The following is a 19,308-nucleotide window of genomic DNA, read 5'->3' on the forward strand; positions in this document are numbered from 1 at the left end:
CCACCCCACTATCACCCTCCTCCTGCCCCATACCCCCTATATAGGTAGGTATCACCCTCCTCCTGCCCCATACCCCCTATATAGGTAGGTATCACCCTCCTCCAACCCCATACCCCTATATAGGTAGGTATCACCCTCGTCCAGCCCCATACCCCCTATATAGGTAGGTACCACCCCACTATCACCCTCCTCCAGCCCCATACCCAGCCCCATATAGGTAGGTACCACCCCACTATCACCCTCCTCCTGCCCCATACCCCCTATATAGGTAGGTACACACCCTCCTCCAGCCCCATACCCCCTATATAGGTAGGTACACCCTCCTCCTGCCCCATACCCCCTATATAGGTAGGTACCACCCCACTATCACCCTCCTACTGCCCCATACCCCCTATATAGTTAGGTATCACCCTCCTCCTGCCCCATACCCCCTATATAGGTAGGTACCACCCCACTATCACCCTCCTCCTGCCCCATACCCCCTATATAGGTAGGTATCACCCTCCTCCAGCCCCATACCCCCTATATAGGTAGGTACCACCCCACTATCACCCTCCTCCAGCCCCATACCCCCTATATAGGTAGGTACCACCCCACTATCACCCTCGTCCAGCCCCATACCCCCTATATAGATAGGTACACCCTCCTCCTGCCCCATACCCCTATATAGGTAGGTACCACCCTCCTCCTGCCCCATACCCCCTATATAGGTAGGTACCACCCCACTATCACCCTCCTTCTGCCCCATACCCCCTATATAGGTAAGTACCACCCCACTATCACCCTCCTCCAGCCCCATACCCCCTATATAGATAGGTACACCCTCCTCCAGCCCCATACCCCCTATATAGGTAGGTACCACCCCACTATCACCCTCCTTCTGCCCCATACCCCCTATATAGGTAAGTACCACCCCACTATCACCCTCCTCCAGCCCCATACCCCCTATATAGGTAAGTACCCACCCCACTATCACCCTCCTCCAGCCCCATACCCCCTATATAGATAGGTACACCCTCCTCCTGCCCCATACCCCTATATAGGTAGGTACCACCCTCCTCCTGCCCCATACCCCCTATATAGGTAGGTACCACCCCACTATCACCCTCCTTCTGCCCCATACCCCCTATATAGGTAAGTACCACCCCCACTATCACCCTCCTCCAGCCCCATACCCCCTATATAGATAGGTACACCCTCCTCTAGCCCCATACCCCCTATATAGGTAGGTACCACCCCACTATCACCCTCCTCCTGCCCCATACCCCCTATATAGGTAGGTACCACCCTCCTCCTGCCCCATACCCCCTATATAGGTAGGTATCACCCTCTTCCAGCCCCATACCCCCTATATAGGTAGGTACGACCCCACTATCACCCTCCTCCTGCCCCATACCCCCTATATAGGTAGGTATCACCCTCCTCCTGCCCCATACCCCCTATATAGGTATGTACCACCCTCCTCCAGCCCCATACCCCTATATAGGTAGGTACCACCCCACTATCACCCTCCTCCAGCCCCATGCCCCCTATATAGGTAGGTACCACCCCACTATCACCCTCCTCCAGCCCCATACCCCCTATATAGATAGGTACCACCCCACTATCACCCTCCTCCTGCCCCATACCCCCTATATAGGTAGGTACACCCTCCTCCAGCCCCATACCCCCTATATAGGTAGGTACACCCTCCTCCTGCCCCATACCCCCTATATAGGTAGGTACAACCCTCCTCCTGCCCCATACCCCCTATATAGGTAGGTACCACCCCACTATCACCCTCTCCAGCCCCATACCCCCTATATAGGTAGGTACCACCCCACTATCACCCTCCTTCTGCCCCATACCCCCTATATAGGTAAGTACCACCCCACTATCACCCTCCTCCAGCCCCATACCCCCTATATAGATAGGGACACCCTCCTCCAGCCCCATACCCCCTATATAGGTAGGTACCACCCCACTATCACCCTCCTCCTGCCCCATACCCCCTATATAGGTAGGTATCACCCTCCTCCTGCCCCATACCCCCTATATAGGTAGGTACCACCCTCCTCCAGCCCCATACCCCTATATAGGTAGGTATCACCCTCGTCCAGCCCCATACCCCCTATATAGGTAGGTACCACCCCACTATCACCCTCCTCCAGCCCCATACCCCCTATATAGGTAGGTACCACCCCACTATCACCCTCCTCCAGCCCCATACCCAGCCCCATATTGGTAGGTACCACCCCACTATCACCCTCCTCCTGCCCCATACCCCCTATATAGGTAGGTACACCCTCCTCCAGCCCCATACCCCCTATATAGGTAGGTACACCCTCCTCCTGCCCCATACCCCCTATATAGGTAGGTATCACCCTCCTCCAGCCCCATACCCCCTATATAGGTAGGTACCACCCCACTATCACCCTCCTCCAGCCCCATACCCCCTATATAGATAGGTACCACCCCACTATCACCCTCCTCCAGCCCCATACCCCCTATATAGGTAGGTACCACCCTCCTCCAGCCCCATACCCCCTATATAGGTAGGTACCACCCCACTATCACCCTCCTCCAGCCCCATACCCCCTATATAGATAGGTACACCCTCCTCCTGCCCCATACCCCTATATAGGTAGGTACCACCCCACTATCACCCTCCTACTGCCCCATACCCCCTATATAGGTAGGTACACCCTCCTCCTGCCCCATACCCCTATATAGGTAGGTACCACCCTCCTCCTGCCCCATACCCCCTATATAGGTAGGTACTATCATAGACAATACAATCACTAGAACATTGTTAGCCCCTCAGACCACTGCAGCCCCATTGACTTGACTGGGGAATCATCCTCAGACCACGGCAGCCCCATTGACTTGACTGGGGAATCATCCTCAGACCACGGCAGCCCCATTGACTTGACTGGGGAATCATCCTCAGACCACTGCAGCCCCATTGACTTGACTGGGGAATCATCCTCAGACCACTGCAGTCCCATTGACTTGACTGGGGAATCATCCTCAGACCACTGCAGTCCCATTGACTTGACTGGGGAATCATCCTCAGACCACTGCAGCCCCATTGACTTGACTGGGGAATCATCCTCAGACCACTGCAGCCCCATTGACTTGACTGGGGAATCATCCTCAGACCACGGCAGCCCCATTGACTTGACTGGGGAATCATCCTCAGACCACTGCAGCCCCATTGACTTGACTGGGGAATCATCCTCAGACCACTGCAGCCCCATTGACTTGACTGGGGAATCATCCTCAGACCGCTGCAGCCCCATTGACTTGACTGGGGAATCATCCTCAGACCGCGGCAGCCCCATTGACTTGACTGGGGAATCATCCTCAGACCACGGCAGCCCCATTGACCTGACTGGGGAATCATCCTCAGACCACGGCAGCCCCATTGACCTGACTGGGGAATCATCCTCAGACCACGGCAGCCCCATTGACCTGACTGGGGAATCATCCTCAGACCACGGCAGCCCCATTGACCTGACTGGGGAATCATCCTCAGACCACGGCAGCCCCATTGACCTGACTGGGGAATCATCCTCAGACCACGGCAGCCCCATTGACCTGACTGGGGAATCATCCTCAGACCACGGCAGCCCCATTGACCTGACTGGGGAATCATCCTCAGACCACGGCAGCCCCATTGACCTGACTGGGGAATCATCCTCAGACCACGGCAGCCCCATTGACTTGACTGGGGAATCATCCTCAGACCACGGCAGCCCCATTGACCTGACTGGGGAATCATCCTCAGACCACGGCAGCCCCATTGACCTGACTGGGGAATCATCCTCAGACCACGGCAGCCCCATTGACCTGACTGGGGAATCATCCTCAGACCACGGCAGCCCCATTGACCTGACTGGGGAATCATCCTCAGACCACGGCAGCCCCATTGACCTGACTGGGGAATCATCCTCAGACCACGGCAGCCCCATTGACCTGACTGGGGAATCATCCTCAGACCACGGCAGCCCCATTGACCTGACTGGGGAATCATCCTCAGACCACGGCAGCCCCATTGACCTGACTGGGGAATCATCCTCAGACCACGGCAGCCCCATTGACCTGACTGGGGAATCATCCTCAGACCACGGCAGCCCCATTGACCTGACTGGGGAATCATCCTCAGACCACGGCAGCCCCATTGACCTGACTGGGGAATCATCCTCAGACCACGGCAGCCCCATTGACCTGACTGGGGAATCATCCTCAGACCACGGCAGCCCCATTAACCTGACTGGGGAATCATCCTCAGACCACGGCAGCCCCATTAACCTGACTGGGGAATCATCCTCAGACCACGGCAGCCCCATTGACCTGACTGGGGAATCATCCTCAGACCACTGCAGCCCCATTGACCTGACTGGGGAATCATCCTCAGACCACGGCAGCCCCATTGACTTGACTGGGGAATCATCCTCAGACCACGGCAGCCCCATTGACCTGACTGGGGAATCATCCTCAGACCACGGCAGCCCCATTGACCTGACTGGGGAATCATCCTCAGACCACGGCAGCCCCATTGACCTGACTGGGGAATCATCCTCAGACCACGGCAGCCCCATTGACCTGACTGGGGAATCATCCTCAGACCACGGCAGCCCCATTGACCTGACTGGGGAATCATCCTCAGACCACGGCAGCCCCATTGACCTGACTGGGGAATCATCCTCAGACCACGGCAGCCCCATTGACCTGACTGGGGAATCATCCTCAGACCACGGCAGCCCCATTGACCTGACTGGGGAATCATCCTCAGACCACGGCAGCCCCATTGACCTGACTGGGGAATCATCCTCAGACCACGGCAGCCCCATTGACCTGACTGGGGAATCATGTTCTAGTGTTTCTATTTTTATAAGTACATAATCTCAACCATTATCATCATCATCATCATCATCTTTCTCCCACTCTCCGACTGCGTCCCAAATGTACTATATAGTGAATAGGGTGCCATTTGGGACACCCCCCTCACCTCACCTCCCCTCACCTCTCCTACCGTCTCTCCTCCCCTCCCCCCTCCCCCCCTCTCCTACCGTCTCTCCTCCCCTCCCCCCCTCCCCCCCTCTCCTAACGTCTTTCCTCCCCTCCCCCCTCACCTCCCCTCATCTCTCCTACCGTCTCTCCTCTCCTCCCCTCCCCCCTCCCCTCCCCTCTCCTAACGTCTCTTCTCCCCCTCCCCTCCCCTCTCCTACCGTCTCTCCTCCCTCCTCATACTGACCCTGGGCCCTCCTCCCTCCTCTAGTAGGCCCGCCCTTTGACCTGCTATCGTGCGTGCCCCCAGGTCTGTCCATGCACACGATGACCGGCGCTCTGGGACCCCTCGCCATGCCCGGCTCAGTCTCGGGACGGATGACCCTACACGGCATGGCCCCCATCGCTGTTCACGCCGTTCTCCTTGTCTCCAACCTCAACCCGGATGTGAGTGACCCCCCCCCCCCGCCCCGCCCACCTGTTACCCCCTCAACTCCTCTTTACTGTGTGTGCTCTTGCCAACGTCATTGCTCACTGTCAAGCTAAACATTTGGCATTACAATGAATGTTGACATGATAGAACCAACAGATCTGGGATCAGGCTACCCCTTACAAAACTCTCAGAACATGCCACACACCAACCCGCCTAAAATAGACATAAAATATCAGACTTTCCAGATAACTTAATATTACTGACCTGGTGAGAAGGGACACAATGCAGTGCACTACTTTTCACCAGGGCCCACTACATAGGTAATAGGGTTGGATTTGGGACTGGGTAGTGGTGAATAGCTGGGTCTTATCTGATTCTCCAGCTAGATAAGCAGCATTAGGGCTGGCCCGCTGCTGGCTGGGCCCTGCTGGCTGGCTGGGCCCTGCTGGCTGGCTGGGCCCTGCTGGCTGGCTGGGCTGCTGCTGGCTGGCTGGTTGGCTGGGCCCTGCTGGCTGGCTGGGCCCTGCTGGCTGGCTGGTTGGGCTTCTGCTGGCTGGCTGGTTGGGCTGCTGCTGGCTGGCTAGGCCGCTGCTGGCTGGCTGGTTGGCTGCTGCTGGCTAGGCCGCTGCTGGCTGGCTGGTTGGGCTGCTGCTGGCTGGCTGGTTGGGCTGCTGCTGGCTGGCTAGGCCGCTGCTGGCTGGCTGGTTGTCTGCTGCTGGCTGGCCGGCTAGGCCGCTGCTGGCTGGCCGGCTAGGCCGCTGCTGGCTGGCTGGTTGGGCTGCTGCTGGCTGGCTAGGCCGCTGCTGGCTGGTTGGGCTGCTGCTGGCTGGCTGGCTATGCCGCTGCTGGCTGGCTGGTTGGGCTGCTGCTGGCTGGCTGGTTGGGCCGCTGCTGGCTGGCTGGTTGGGCTGCTGCTGGCTGGCTGTCTAGGCCGCTGCTGGCTGGCTGGTTGGGCTGCTGCTGCTGGCTGGCTAGGCCGCTGCTGGCTGGCTGGTTGGGCTGCTGCTGGCTGGCTGGCTGGGCCCTGCTGGCTGGCTGGTTGGGCTGCTGCTGGCTGGCTGGTTGGGCTGCTGCTGGTTGGCTGGTTGGGCTGCTGCTGGTTGGCTGGCTGGGCCCTGCTGGCTGGCTGGTTGGGCTGCTGCTGGCTGGATGTGTGTGATGATGATGCAAGGGAAAGGGAAGGTACATGCTTGGTTGGTTTCTGTATCACCACACCACCAGTATTACCTTCAACCTGACCAGCTGTCTGATTTCCTCTTTCTTCTCCCTGCAGAGCATATCACCACATGGACTGTTCATCCTATTTGGTAAGGCCATTTAGTAATGGGGTTGGTTGTCATTCACTGCATAGCTGTGTGTGTGTGTGTGTGTGGGGGGGGGTTACCGTGGTTACTGTGCCTTTTATGCTAACTGTGATTGGCTGATAAGTATACTTTCTGTCCTGTCTGTTTAGATAATGACATCTGTTTGTCATCTCACACCCCTCTATCCTTCCATCTCCGCGTAACTTATACAATGACGGGAAATAATCTTGCTTTGGCAATGTAAACATCTGTTTTCCCAATAAAGCCCCTTTGAATTGTATTGAAATAATGTATGTACTTCACACTCCTCTTGTCCCTCCCACTCTCTCGTTCTATCCCTCCCCTCTATCCCTTCGCTCTATCCCTTCTCTCTATCCCTTCTCTCTATCCCTCCCCTCTATCCCTCCCCTCTATCCCTCCCCTCTATCCCTCCTCTCTATCCCTCCCCTCTATCCCTCCCCTCTATCCCTCCCCTCTATCCCTCCTCTCTATCCCTTCTCTCTATCCCTTCTCTCTATCCCTTCTCTCTATCCCTCCCCTCTATCCCTCCCCTCTATCTCTTCCCTCTATCCCTCCCCTCCTTCTCTCTCTCTATCCCTCCCCTCTATCCCTTCTCTCTATCCCTCCCCTCTATCCCTTCTCTCTATCCCTTCTCTCTATCCCTCCCCTCTATCCCTTCTCACTATCCCTTCTCTCTATCCCTCCCCTCTATCCCTCCCCTCTATCCCTTCTCTCTATCCCTCCCCTCTATCCCTCCCCTCTATCCCTTCTCTCTATCCCTTCTCTCTATCCCTTCTCTCTTTCCTTCCCCTCTATCCCTCCCCTCTATCCCTTCTCTCTATCCCTTCTCTCTATCCCTCCCCTCTATCCCTTCTCTCTATCCCTTCTCTCTATCCCTCCCCTCTATCCCTCCCCTCTATCCCTCCCCTCTATCCCTCCCCTCTATCCCTCCCCTCTATCCCTTCTCTCTATCCCTCCCCTCTATCCCTCCCCTCTATCCCTTCTCTCTATCCCTCCCCTCTATCCCTCCCCTCTATCCCTTCTCTCTATCCCTCCCCTCTATCCCTCCCCTCTATCCCTTCTCTCTATCCCTTCGCTCTATCCCTCCCCTATATCCCTTCTCTCTATCCCTCCCCTCTATCCCTTCTCTCTATCCCTCCCCTCTATCCCTTCTCTCTATCCCTCCCCTCTATCCCTTCTCTCTAGGGGTGTATGGTGATGTGCATCGGGTCAAGATTCTGTTCAACAAGAAAGAGAATGCCTTAATCCAGATGGCCGACGCTACTCAGGCACAGCTTGGTGAGAGAACAGATCCTACTGTTATAATACTGAGGACAGATCCTACTGTTATAATACTGAGGACAGATCCTACTGTTATAATACTGAGGACAGATCCTACTGTTATAATACTGAGGACAGATCCTACTGTTATAATACTGAGGACAGATCCTACTGTTATAATACTGAGGACAGATCCTACTGTTATAATACTGAGGACAGATCCTACTGTTATAATACTGAGGACAGATCCTACTGTTATAATACTGAGGACAGATCCTACTGTTATAATACTGAGGACAGATCCTACTGTTATAATACTGAGGACAGATCCTACTGTTATACTACTGAGGACAGATCCTAACATCACACCAACCACTGGCTCCCTGTGCAATCCTGTATTTACTTCAATGCCCTCCTCCTTACCGACAAAGCCCTCCACAACCTGACAACCACCTAGCTCTCTGACCTTTTTCAAGCCTATGGCCCCTCCCTCTCCCTCTGCTCCTCCCTCTGCTGGGCTCCTTGTCTCCCTCACATTCTGCCTCTCCACAATTGGCTCCTCCTTACCCTAAACCCTTACCCTAAACCTTTACCCTAAACCCTTTACCCTAAACCCATACCCTAAACCCTTACCCTTTACCCTAAACCCTTACCCTTTACTCTAAACCTTTACCCTAAACCCTTACCCTTTACTCTAAACCTTTACCCTAAACCCTTACCCTAAACACTTTCCCTAAACCCTTTACCCTAAACCCTTAGCCTTTACCATAAACCCTTTACCATAAACCCTTACCCTAAACCGTTACCCTAAACCCTTACCCTAAACCCTTTACCATAAACCTGTACCCTTTACCCTTTACCCTAAACCGTTACCCTAAACCCTTACCCTAAACCCTTTACCCTAAACACTTTACCGAAACCCTTTACCCTAAACACCTTACCGAAACCCTTTACCCTAAACCCTTTACCCTAAACCGTTACCCTAAACTGTTACCCTAAACCCTTACCCTAAACCCTTTACCCTAAACAGTTACCCTAAACCGTTACCCTAAACCCTTACACTAAACCCTTACCCTTTACTCTAAACCTTTACCCTTACCCTAAACACTTTCCCTAAACCATTTACCCTTACCCTAAACCCTTACCCTTTACCATAAACCCTTTACCATAAACCCTTACCCTAAACCCTTTACCCTAAACCGTTACCCTTTACCCTAAACCGTTACCCTAAACCCTTTACCCTAAACCGTTACCCTTTAACCTAAACCGTTTCCCTAAACCCGTTCCCCTAAACCCTTTACCCTAAACCCTTACCCTTACCCTAAACCCTTTACCCTAAACACTTCCCTAAACCCTTACCCTAAACACTTTCCCTAAACCCTTACCCTAAACCCTTTACCCTAAACACTTCCCTAAACCCTTACCCTAAACACTTTCCCTAAACCCTTACCCTAAACCCTTTGATGCAAGAGGCATCACTGCAGTCCCTGGTTTGAATCCAGGCTGCATCACATCTGGCTGTGATTGGGTGTCCCATAGGGCAGTGCACAATTTGCCCAGCATCGTCCGAGGTAGGCTGGGGTAGGCCGTCAATGTAAATAAGAATTTGTTATTAACTGAAAATAAAAAACTATATTAAAAAAATAACCCTAATAACCCTAAAACCGGGTCCATATCCCCTCTTTGATCCATTCTGTTTCGTCTGGTCCTTTCATTTCAAATGTTACTTTGATTCATGCACTTGATTTAACTATATTTGGTATTACAGTTGATTTAACTATATTATGTATTACAGTTGATTTAACTATATTATGTATTACAGTTGATTTAACTATATTATGTATTACAGTTGATTTAATGATATTATGTATTACAGTTGATTTAACTATATTATGTATTACAGTTGATTTAACTATATTATGTATTACAGTTGATTTAACTATATTATGTATTACAGTTGATTTAACTATATTATGTATTACAGTTGATTTAACTATATTATGTATTACAGTTGATTTAGCTATATTATGTATTACAGTTGATTTAACTATATTATGTATTACAGTTGATTTAACTATATTATGTATTACAGTTGATTTAACTATATTATGTATTACAGTTGATTTAACTATATTATGTATTACAGTTGATTTAACTATATTATGTATTACAGTTGATTTAGCTATATTATGTATTACAGTTGATTTAACTATATTATGTATTACAGTTGATTTAACTATATTATGTATTACAGTTGATTAACTATATTATGTATTACAGTTGATTTAACTATATTATGTATTACATTCGATTAATGATATTATGTATTACAGTTGATTTAACTATATTATGTATTACAGTTGATTTAACTATATTATGTATTACAGTTGATTTAATGATATTATGTATTACAGTTGATTTAACTATATTATGTATTACAGTTGATTTAACTATATTATGTATTACAGTTGATTTAATGATATTATGTATTACAGTTGATTTAACTATATTATGTATTACAGTTGATTTAACTATATTATGTATTACAGTTGATTTAACTATATTATGTATTACAGTTGATTTAACTATATTATGTATTACAGTTGATTTAACTATATTATGTATTACAGTTGATTTAACTATATTATGTATTACAGTTGATTTAATGATATTATGTATTACAGTTGATTTAACTATATTATGTATTACAGTTGATTTAACTATATTATGTATTACAGTTGATTTAACTATATTATGTATTACAGTTGATTTAATGATATTATGTATTACAGTTGATTTAATGATATTATGTATTACAGTTGATTTAACTATATTATGTATTACAGTTGATTTAATGATATTATGTATTACAGTTGATTTAATGATATTATGTATTACAGTTGATTTAACTATATTATGTACTACACTGGCTTTTATTTAGGCCTCCTGTTAATGTCAGATGTCCTTGAGTGCCCTGAAAGGTGTCCGCCGGCCTCCCGGGTGACGCAGTGGTCAAGGGCGCTGTACTGCCGCGCCAGCTGTGCCACCAGAGACTCTGTTGTAACCGGCCGCGACCGGGAGGTCCGTGGGGCGAGGCACAATTGGCCTAGCGTCGTCCGGGTTAGGGAGGGGTTGGTCGGTAGGGAGGGGTTGGCCGGTAGGGATATCCTTGTCTCATCGCGCACCAGCAACTCCTGTGCGCCAACCAAGGTTGCCAGGTGCACGGTGTTTCCTCCGACACATTGGTGCGCTGTGTTAAGAAGCAGTGCGGCTTGGTTGGGTTATGTATCGGAGGACGCATGACTTTCAACCTTCGTCTCTCCCGAACCCGTACGGGAGTTATAGCGACGAGACAAGATAGTAGCTACTACAACAATTGGATACCACGAAATTGGGGAGAAAAAGGGGTAAAATAAAATAAATAAAAAAAGGTGTCCGCCAAATCAAATATATTATTATTTTATTATAATTATTTATGTCTGTCAGTCTGTACTGTGTCTGACTCTTCTCCTCGTCTCCTCCAGCAATGTCCCACCTGAGCGGCCAGCGGCTGCACGGCAAGGTGATCAGAGTGACCATCTCTAAGCACCAGACGGTCCAGCTGCCCAGGGAGGGACAGGAAGACCAGGGCCTCACTAAAGACTTCAGCGGCTCCCCGCTACACCGCTTCAAGAAGCCTGGATCCAAGAACTTTCAGAACATCTTCCCTCCCTCTGCCACCCTCCATCTATCCAACATCCCGTGAGATTCACTATACCTCCCTCCTCTCCAACTATACCTCAGAACATCTTCCCTCCCTCTGCCACCCTCCATCTATCCAACATCCCGTGAGATTCACTATACCCCCCTCCTCCCCATCTCCAACTATACCTCCCCCTCTACAACTACACCTCCTCCTCCCCCTCTCCACTTTACCTCCCTCCTCCCCCTCTCCAACTACACCTCCCTCCTCCACCTCTCCAACTACACCTCCCTCCTCCACCCTCTCCAACTCCACCTCCCTCCTCCCCCTCTCCAACTACACCTCCCTCCTCCCTCTCTCCAACTACACCTCCCTCCTCCCCTCTCCAACTATACCTCCCTCCTCCCCCTCTCCAACTATACCTCCCTCCTCCCCCTCTCCAACTACACCTCCCTCCTCCCCCTCTCCAACTAACACCTCCCTCCTCCCCCTCTCCAACTATACCTCCCTCCTCCCCCTCTCCAACTATACCTCCCTCCTCCCCCTCTCCAACTATACCTCCCTCCTCCCCCTCTCCAACTACACCTCCCTCCTTCCCCTCTCCAACTACACCTCCCCCTCTCCAACTACACCTCCCTCCTCCCCCTCTCCAACTATACCTCCGTCCTCCCCCTCTCCAACTATACCTCCCTCCTCCCCCTCTCCAACTACACATCCCTCCTCCCTCTCTCCAACTACACCTCCCTCCTCCCCTCTCCAACTATACCTCCCTCCTCCCCCTCTCCAACTATACCTCCCTCCTCCCCAACTACACCTCCCTCCTCCCTCTCTCCAACTACACCTCCCTCCTCCCCCTCTCCAACTACACCTCCCTCCTCCCCCTCTCCAACTACACCTCCCTCCTCCCCCTCTCCAACTACACCTCCCTCCTCCCCCTCGCCAACTATACCTCCCTCCTCCCCCTCTCCAACTACACCTCCCTCCTTCCCCTCTCCAACTACACCTCCCCCTCTCCAACTACACCTCCCTCCTCCCCCTCTCCAACTATACCTCCGTCCTCCCCCTCTCCAACTATACCTCCCTCCTCCCCCTCTCCAACTACACCTCCCTCCTCCCTCTCTCCAACTACACCTCCCTCCTCCCCTCTCCAACTATACCTCCCTCCTCCCCCTCTCCAACTATACCTCCCTCCTCCCCAACTACACCTCCCTCCTCCCTCTCTCCAACTACACCTCCCTCCTCCCCTCTCCAACTATACCTCCCTCCTCCCCCTCTCCAACTATACCTCCCTCCTCCCCCTCTCCAACTACACCTCCCTCCTCTCCAACTAGTTATCTATTCTGTTTATTTCTGGGGATGGATGTGTTTAAATCTGAACAAGCGAATATGTATGATAATGTATATGTATGATAATGTATATGTATGATAATGTATATGTATGATAATGTATATGTATGATAATGTCTGTCACAAGAAAGTTCCTCTTTAGCTGTATTCCTGCAGTATACTGTAGAGGCTGTACTCCTGCAGTATACTGTAGAGGCTGTACTCCTGCAGTATACTGTAGAGGCTGTATTCCTGCAGTATACTGTAGAGGCTGTACTCCTGCAGTATACTGTAGAGGCTGTACTCCTGCAGTATACTGTAGAGGCTGTACTCCTGCAGTATACTATAGAGCCTGTACTCCTGCAGTATACTATAGAGCCTGTACTCCTACAGTATACTGTAGAGGCTGTACTCCTGCAGTATACTGTAGAGGCTGTACTCCTACAGTATACTGTAGAGGCTGTAATCCTGCAGTATACTGTAGAGGCTGTACTACTGCAGTATACTGTAGAGGCTGTATTCCTGCAGTATTCTATAGAGGCTGTACTCCTGCAGTATACTATAGAGCCTGTATTCCTGCAGTATACTATAGAGGCTGTACTCCTGCAGTATACTGTAGAGGCTGTACTCCTGCAGTATACTATAGAGACTGTATTCCTGCAGTATACTATAGAGGCTGTACTCCTGCAGTATACTATAGAGGCTGTACTCCTGCAGTATACTGTAGAGGCTGTACTCCTGCAGTATACTGTAGAGGCTGTATTCCTGCAGTATACTGTAGAGGCTGTACTCCTGCAGTATACTGTAGAGGCTGTACTCCTGCAGTATACTGTAGAGGCTGTACTCCTGCAGTATACTGTAGAGGCTGTACTCCTGCAGTATACTATAGAGGCTGTACTCCTGCAGTATACTGTAGAGGCTGTACTCCTGCAGTATACTATAGAGGCTGTATTCCTGCAGTATACTGTAGAGGCTGTACTCCTGCAGTATACTGTAGAGGCTGTACTCCTGCAGTATACTATAGAGGCTGTATTCCTGCAGTATACTGTAGAGGCTGTACTCCTGCAGTATACTGTAGAGGCTGTATTCCTGCAGTATACTATAGAGGCTGTATTCCTGCAGTATACTATAGAGGCTGTACTCCTGCAATATACTGTAGAGGCTGTACTCCTGCAGTATACTATAGAGGCTGTATTCCTGCAGTATACTGTAGAGGCTGTACTCCTGCAGTATACTGTAGAGGCTGTATTCCTGCAGTATACTATAGAGGCTGTATTCCTGCAGTATACTATAGAGGCTGTACTCCTGCAGTATACTGTAGAGGCTGTATTCCTGCAGTATACTATAGAGGCTGTATTCCTGCAGTATACTGTAGAGGCTGTACTCCTGCAGTATACTGTAGAGGCTGTATTCCTGCAGTATACTCAATATGGCAGCTATATGTCTACAGTATACTGTAGAGGCTGTATTCCTGCAGTATACTCAATATGGCAGCTATATGTCTACAGTATACTATAGAGGCTGTACTCCTGCAGTATACTGTAGAGGCTGTATTCCTGCAGTATACTGTAGAGGCTGTATTCCTGCAGTATACTGTAGAGGCTGTACTCCTGCAGTATACTATAGAGGCTGTATTCCTGCAGTATACTATAGAGGCTGTATTCCTGCAGTATACTGTAGAGGCTGTATTCCTGCAGTATACTATAGAGGCTGTATTCCTGCAGTATACTGTAGAGGCTGTATTCCTGCAGTATACTATAGAGACTGTATTCCAGGCAGTATACTATAGAGGCTGTATTCCTGCAGTATACTATAGAGGCTGTACTCCTGCAGTATACTGTAGAGGCTGTATTCCAGGCAGTATACTATAGAGACTGTATTCCAGGCAGTATACTATAGAGGCTGTACTCCTGCAGTATACTGTAGAGGCTGTACTCCTGCAGTATACTGTAGAGGCTGTATTCCTGCAGTATACTCAATATGGCAGCTATATGTCTACAGTATACTGTAGAGGCTGTACTCCTGCAGTATACTGTAGAGGCTGTACTCCTGCAGTATACTATAGAGGCTGTACTCCTGCAGTATACTGTAGAGGCTGTATTCCAGGCAGTATACTATAGAGACTGTATTCCAGGCAGTATACTATAGAGACTGTATTCCAGGCAGTATACTATAGAGGCTGTACTCCTGCAGTATACTGTAGAGGTTGTACTCCTGCAGTATACTGTAGAGGCTGTATTCCTGCAGTATACTATAGAGGCTGTACTCCTGCAGTATACTGTAGAGGCTGTATTCCTGCAGTATACTCAATATGGCAGCTATATGTCTACAGTATACTGTAGAGGCTGTACTCCTGCAGTATACTGTAGAGGCTGTACTCCTGCAGTATACTGTAGAGGCTGTACTCCTGCAGTATACTATAGAGGCTGTACTCCAGGCAGTATACTATAGAGACTGTATTCCAGGCAGTATACTATAGAGGCTGTACTCCTGCAGTATACTGTAGAGGCTGTACTCCTGCAGTATACTGTAGAGGCTGTATTCCTGCAGTATACTGTAGAGGCTGTACTCCTGCAGTATACTCAATATGGCAGCTATATGTCTACAGTATACTGTAGAGGCTGTATTCCTGCAGTATACTGTAGAGGCTGTATTCCTGCAGTATACTGTAGAGGCTGTACTCCTGCAGTATACTCAATATGGCAGCTATATGTCTACAGTATGCCACTACCAAGAGGTATCACCAGTTGAGGAAATAGTGAAAGGTAAAAATAATTTTTTCTTCAGAGCTCCCCTCTAAACATTGTTCCTTTGTTCTCATCCTCCTCTCCACCGACAGTCCATCTATAACAGATGACATCCTGAAGGAGCTGTTTGCTGGGACTGGATACACAGTCAAGGCCTTCAAGTTCTTCCAGTAGGTTCTCTTTCTGACACTCTGGTGGCTCTCTGGTGACTCTCTGGTGGCTCTCTGGTGACTCTCTGGTGACTCTCTGGTGACTCTCTGGTGACTCTCTGATGACTCTCTGATGACTCTGGTGACTCTCTGGTGACTCTCTGATGACTCTGGTGACTCTAGTGACTCTCTGGTGACTCTCTGGTGACTCTCTGGTGACTCTCTGGTGGCTCTCTGGTGGCTCTGGTGACTCTGGTGGCTCTCTGGTGGCTCTCTGGTGGCTCTCTGGTGACTCTCTGGTGACTCTCTGGTGGCTCTCTGGTGGCTCTCTGGTGACTCTCTGACTCTCTGGTGGCTCTCTGGTGACAGTCTGGTGGCTCTCTGGTGACAGTCTGGTGGCTCTCTGACTCTCTGGTGGCTCTCTGGTGACTCTCTGGTGACTCTCTGGTGACTCTCTGGTGACTCTCTGGTGACTCTGGTGACTCTCTGGTGACTCTCTGGTGACTCTCTGGTGACTCTCTGGTGACTCTCTTTTGACTATCTGGTGACCTTGGTGTAGGTCCGTTATAAGACACTAGATGGGAATTGCTCCACTTAGAGAAATATATTTGTATTTATTTAACCTTTATTGATCTATCAGTTCACTAGGATTGTTCCACACCCTAATATGTTTTTCCAAAAGCAGATTTGACAGACTAGAGCTAAAAATGTGTCATTCAGAGCCGAGGGAACATTCAGAATAGTGATCTCGGTACATACTCATGATCTGGAATGAACATCTCCTTGCGGATCAATAAAGTGTAATTGATTACTGTCTGTCCATCTGTGTCCGTCTCAGGAAGGACCGTAAGATGGCTCTGATCCAGTTGGGTTCAGTGGAGGAGGCCATCCAGGCCCTGATCGACCTCCACAACCACGACCTGGGAGAGAACCATCACCTCCGCGTGTCCTTCTCCAAGAGCACCATCTGAACCGCCTCACCCAGCTCCCCCACCCCCAGGGCCTCGCTCCTGGGCTGGGATAACCCCATGCCCCCCCCACCCCCCAGGGCCTCGCTCCTGGGCTGGGATAACCCCATGCCCCCCCCCACCCACCCCCCATCCCTAGCCCCTGTTGGGAGTGGCGGACAGAAACACCCACTTTTACTTAAAACAAACAACAGACAATGAACTAGTTTAGATGATATTGTTGTGTAATAGACTACTGTAACACAAGGCCTTCAGACAGAGACTGATATAGAGACAGAGCTGAAGTAGGCTGGAAGGAGAGCTGGTTGATTGATTCAGGGCATAGAGTACAACGGTGATGTGGGCTGACATGGTGCATCAGTGCATCCTTTACCTGGCATTCGAGGACCCTAATCCAGGAAGAGACTAGACCCTAACCCAGGGAGAGACCCCAACCCAGGGAGAGACTAGACCCTAACCCAGGAAGAGACTAGACCCTAATCCAGGGAGAGACTTAGACCCTAGCCCAGGGAGAGACTAGACCCTAACCCAGGGAGAGACCCCAACCCAGGGAGAGACTAGACCCTAACCCAGGGAGAGACTAGACCCTAATCCAGGGAGAGACTAGACCCTAATCCAGGGAGAGACTAGACCCTAATCCAGGGAGAGACTAGCCCCTAATCCAGGGAGAGACTAGACCCTAATCCAGGGAGAGACTAGACCCCAACCCAGGGAGAGACTAGACCCTAACCCAGGGAGAGACTAGACCCTAATCCAGGGAGAGACTAGACCCTAACCCAGGGAGAGAGATACTCAACACTCTTTGGAGGCTTCTGCCCAGTCTGTCACCCCGTCACCCACCCAGCCACTGACCCACCTACAGTCCCGGAGTGAGACTCCTCTAGCTGTGCTGCATTGTTACAACTGAAGCCCCTTCTCCGTAACCAACAGCACACCACGCGTTATGTGGTGGTGTTCCGTGGACGTTGTGTACCGTTAGACTGGTTTCTCTTCAGTGGGATGACTTATTACAGATGATTTACCTGATGAGTCTGAGACGCTGTTCCATTAACAGGTATCGTCACGGATACGGAGAAAGGGCGGTTGGCTGATGAAGCTGGGTGCCAGTAGCGGCGACCCTCCTCCTGACCAATGAACTGCCTCCATTTTAAGTAGCGTTGGAATGTTGAGCGAGGGGGACCAATGATCAGGCCCCCCTCCTCTGTGACATAATGGTGACATCATCGCGGTGCGACACTGAGTCTCAGAGCAGCTCAGCTAAACATGACCACCACACCACTCAGATCACCATGACAACGACACACCTGTTTTGTTTTACAGTGTATCAGTGGTTTTCATTGAAATGTAAACAGAAAGACAACCGTTCAAAGCTAAATGGGAAAATCTTCATTTCTCTGTTTACTGTGCAGAGTCCTTGGACCAGACCAGGAAGTACAGTAGACTGCAGAGTCCTTGGACTAGACCAGGAAGTACAGTAGAGTAGACTGCAGAGTCCTTGGACCAGACCAGGAAGTACAGTAGAGTAGACTGCAGAGTCCTTGGACCAGACCAGGAAGTACAGTAGACTACAGTAGAGTAGACTGCAGAGTCCTTGGACCAGACCAGGAAGTACAGTAGACTACAGTAGACTGCAGAGTCCTTGGACCAGACCAGGAAGTACAGTAGACTACAGAGTCCTTGGACCAGACCAGGAAGTACAGTAGACTGCAGAGTCCTTGGACCAGACCAGGAAGTACAGTAGACTGCAGAGTCCTTGGACCAGACCAGGAAGTACAGTAGACTACAGTAGAGTAGACTGCAGAGTCCTTGGACCAGACCAGGAAGTACAGTAGACTACAGTAGAGTAGACTGCAGAGTCCTTGGACCAGACCAGGAAGTACAGTAGACTACAGTAGACTACAGTAGAGTAGACTGCAGAGTCCTTGGACCAGACCAGGAAGTACAGTAGACTACAGTAGAGTAGACTGCAGAGTCCTTGGACCAGACCAGGAAGTACAGTAGACTACAATAGACTACAGTACAGTAGACTACAGTAGAGTCCAGTATACTACAGTAGAGTACGATAGACTACAGTACAGTAGACTGCAGTAGAGTACGATAGACTACAGTACAGTAGACTGCAGTAGAGTACGATAGACTACAGTACAGTAGACTACAGTAGAGTCCAGTATACTACAGTAGACTACAATAGACTACAGTACAGTAGACTGCAGTAGAGTCCAGTATACTACAGTAGAGTACGATAGACTACAGTACAGTAGACTACAGTAGACGACAGTACAGTAGACTACAGTAGAGTCCAGTATACTACAGTAGACTACAATAGACTACAGTACAGTAGACTGCAGTAGACGACAGTACAGTAGACTACAGTAGAGTACAGTTAGGTACAGTAATGACCTGTGAATAATAGGCAAAGTAATGGT

The 19,308-nt window shown here is 50.1% G+C and overlaps 1 protein-coding gene across 3 annotated transcripts in view; it reads left to right on the plus strand.

Annotated features, from left to right (window-relative positions):
• LOC109885233 (polypyrimidine tract-binding protein 3) overlaps positions 1 to 18,971 on the plus strand; it is a 62,204-nt gene extending 43,233 nt beyond the window's left edge. The window contains exons 7-12 of one of the 3 annotated variants that reach the window (XM_031826018.1): positions 5,264 to 5,439; positions 6,699 to 6,732; positions 7,936 to 8,028; positions 11,535 to 11,751; positions 15,858 to 15,935; positions 16,753 to 18,971. In XM_031826018.1, coding sequence (XP_031681878.1) covers positions 5,264 to 5,439; positions 6,699 to 6,732; positions 7,936 to 8,028; positions 11,535 to 11,751; positions 15,858 to 15,935; positions 16,753 to 16,885 — 731 coding nt within the window. In that variant the 3' untranslated portion in view covers positions 16,886 to 18,971. Of the gene's footprint in view, positions 1 to 5,263; positions 5,440 to 6,698; positions 6,733 to 7,935; positions 8,029 to 11,534; positions 11,838 to 15,857; positions 15,941 to 16,752 lie in introns of those variants that run through there. The other 2 variants (XM_031826019.1, XR_004210165.1) reach the window with 2 other exon arrangements.
• The last annotated feature ends 337 nt before the right edge of the window (positions 18,972 to 19,308 follow it).

This window comes from Oncorhynchus kisutch, linkage group LG6 (genome assembly GCF_002021735.2).
Source record: "Oncorhynchus kisutch isolate 150728-3 linkage group LG6, Okis_V2, whole genome shotgun sequence".
Lineage (NCBI taxonomy): Eukaryota > Metazoa > Chordata > Actinopteri > Salmoniformes > Salmonidae > Oncorhynchus > Oncorhynchus kisutch.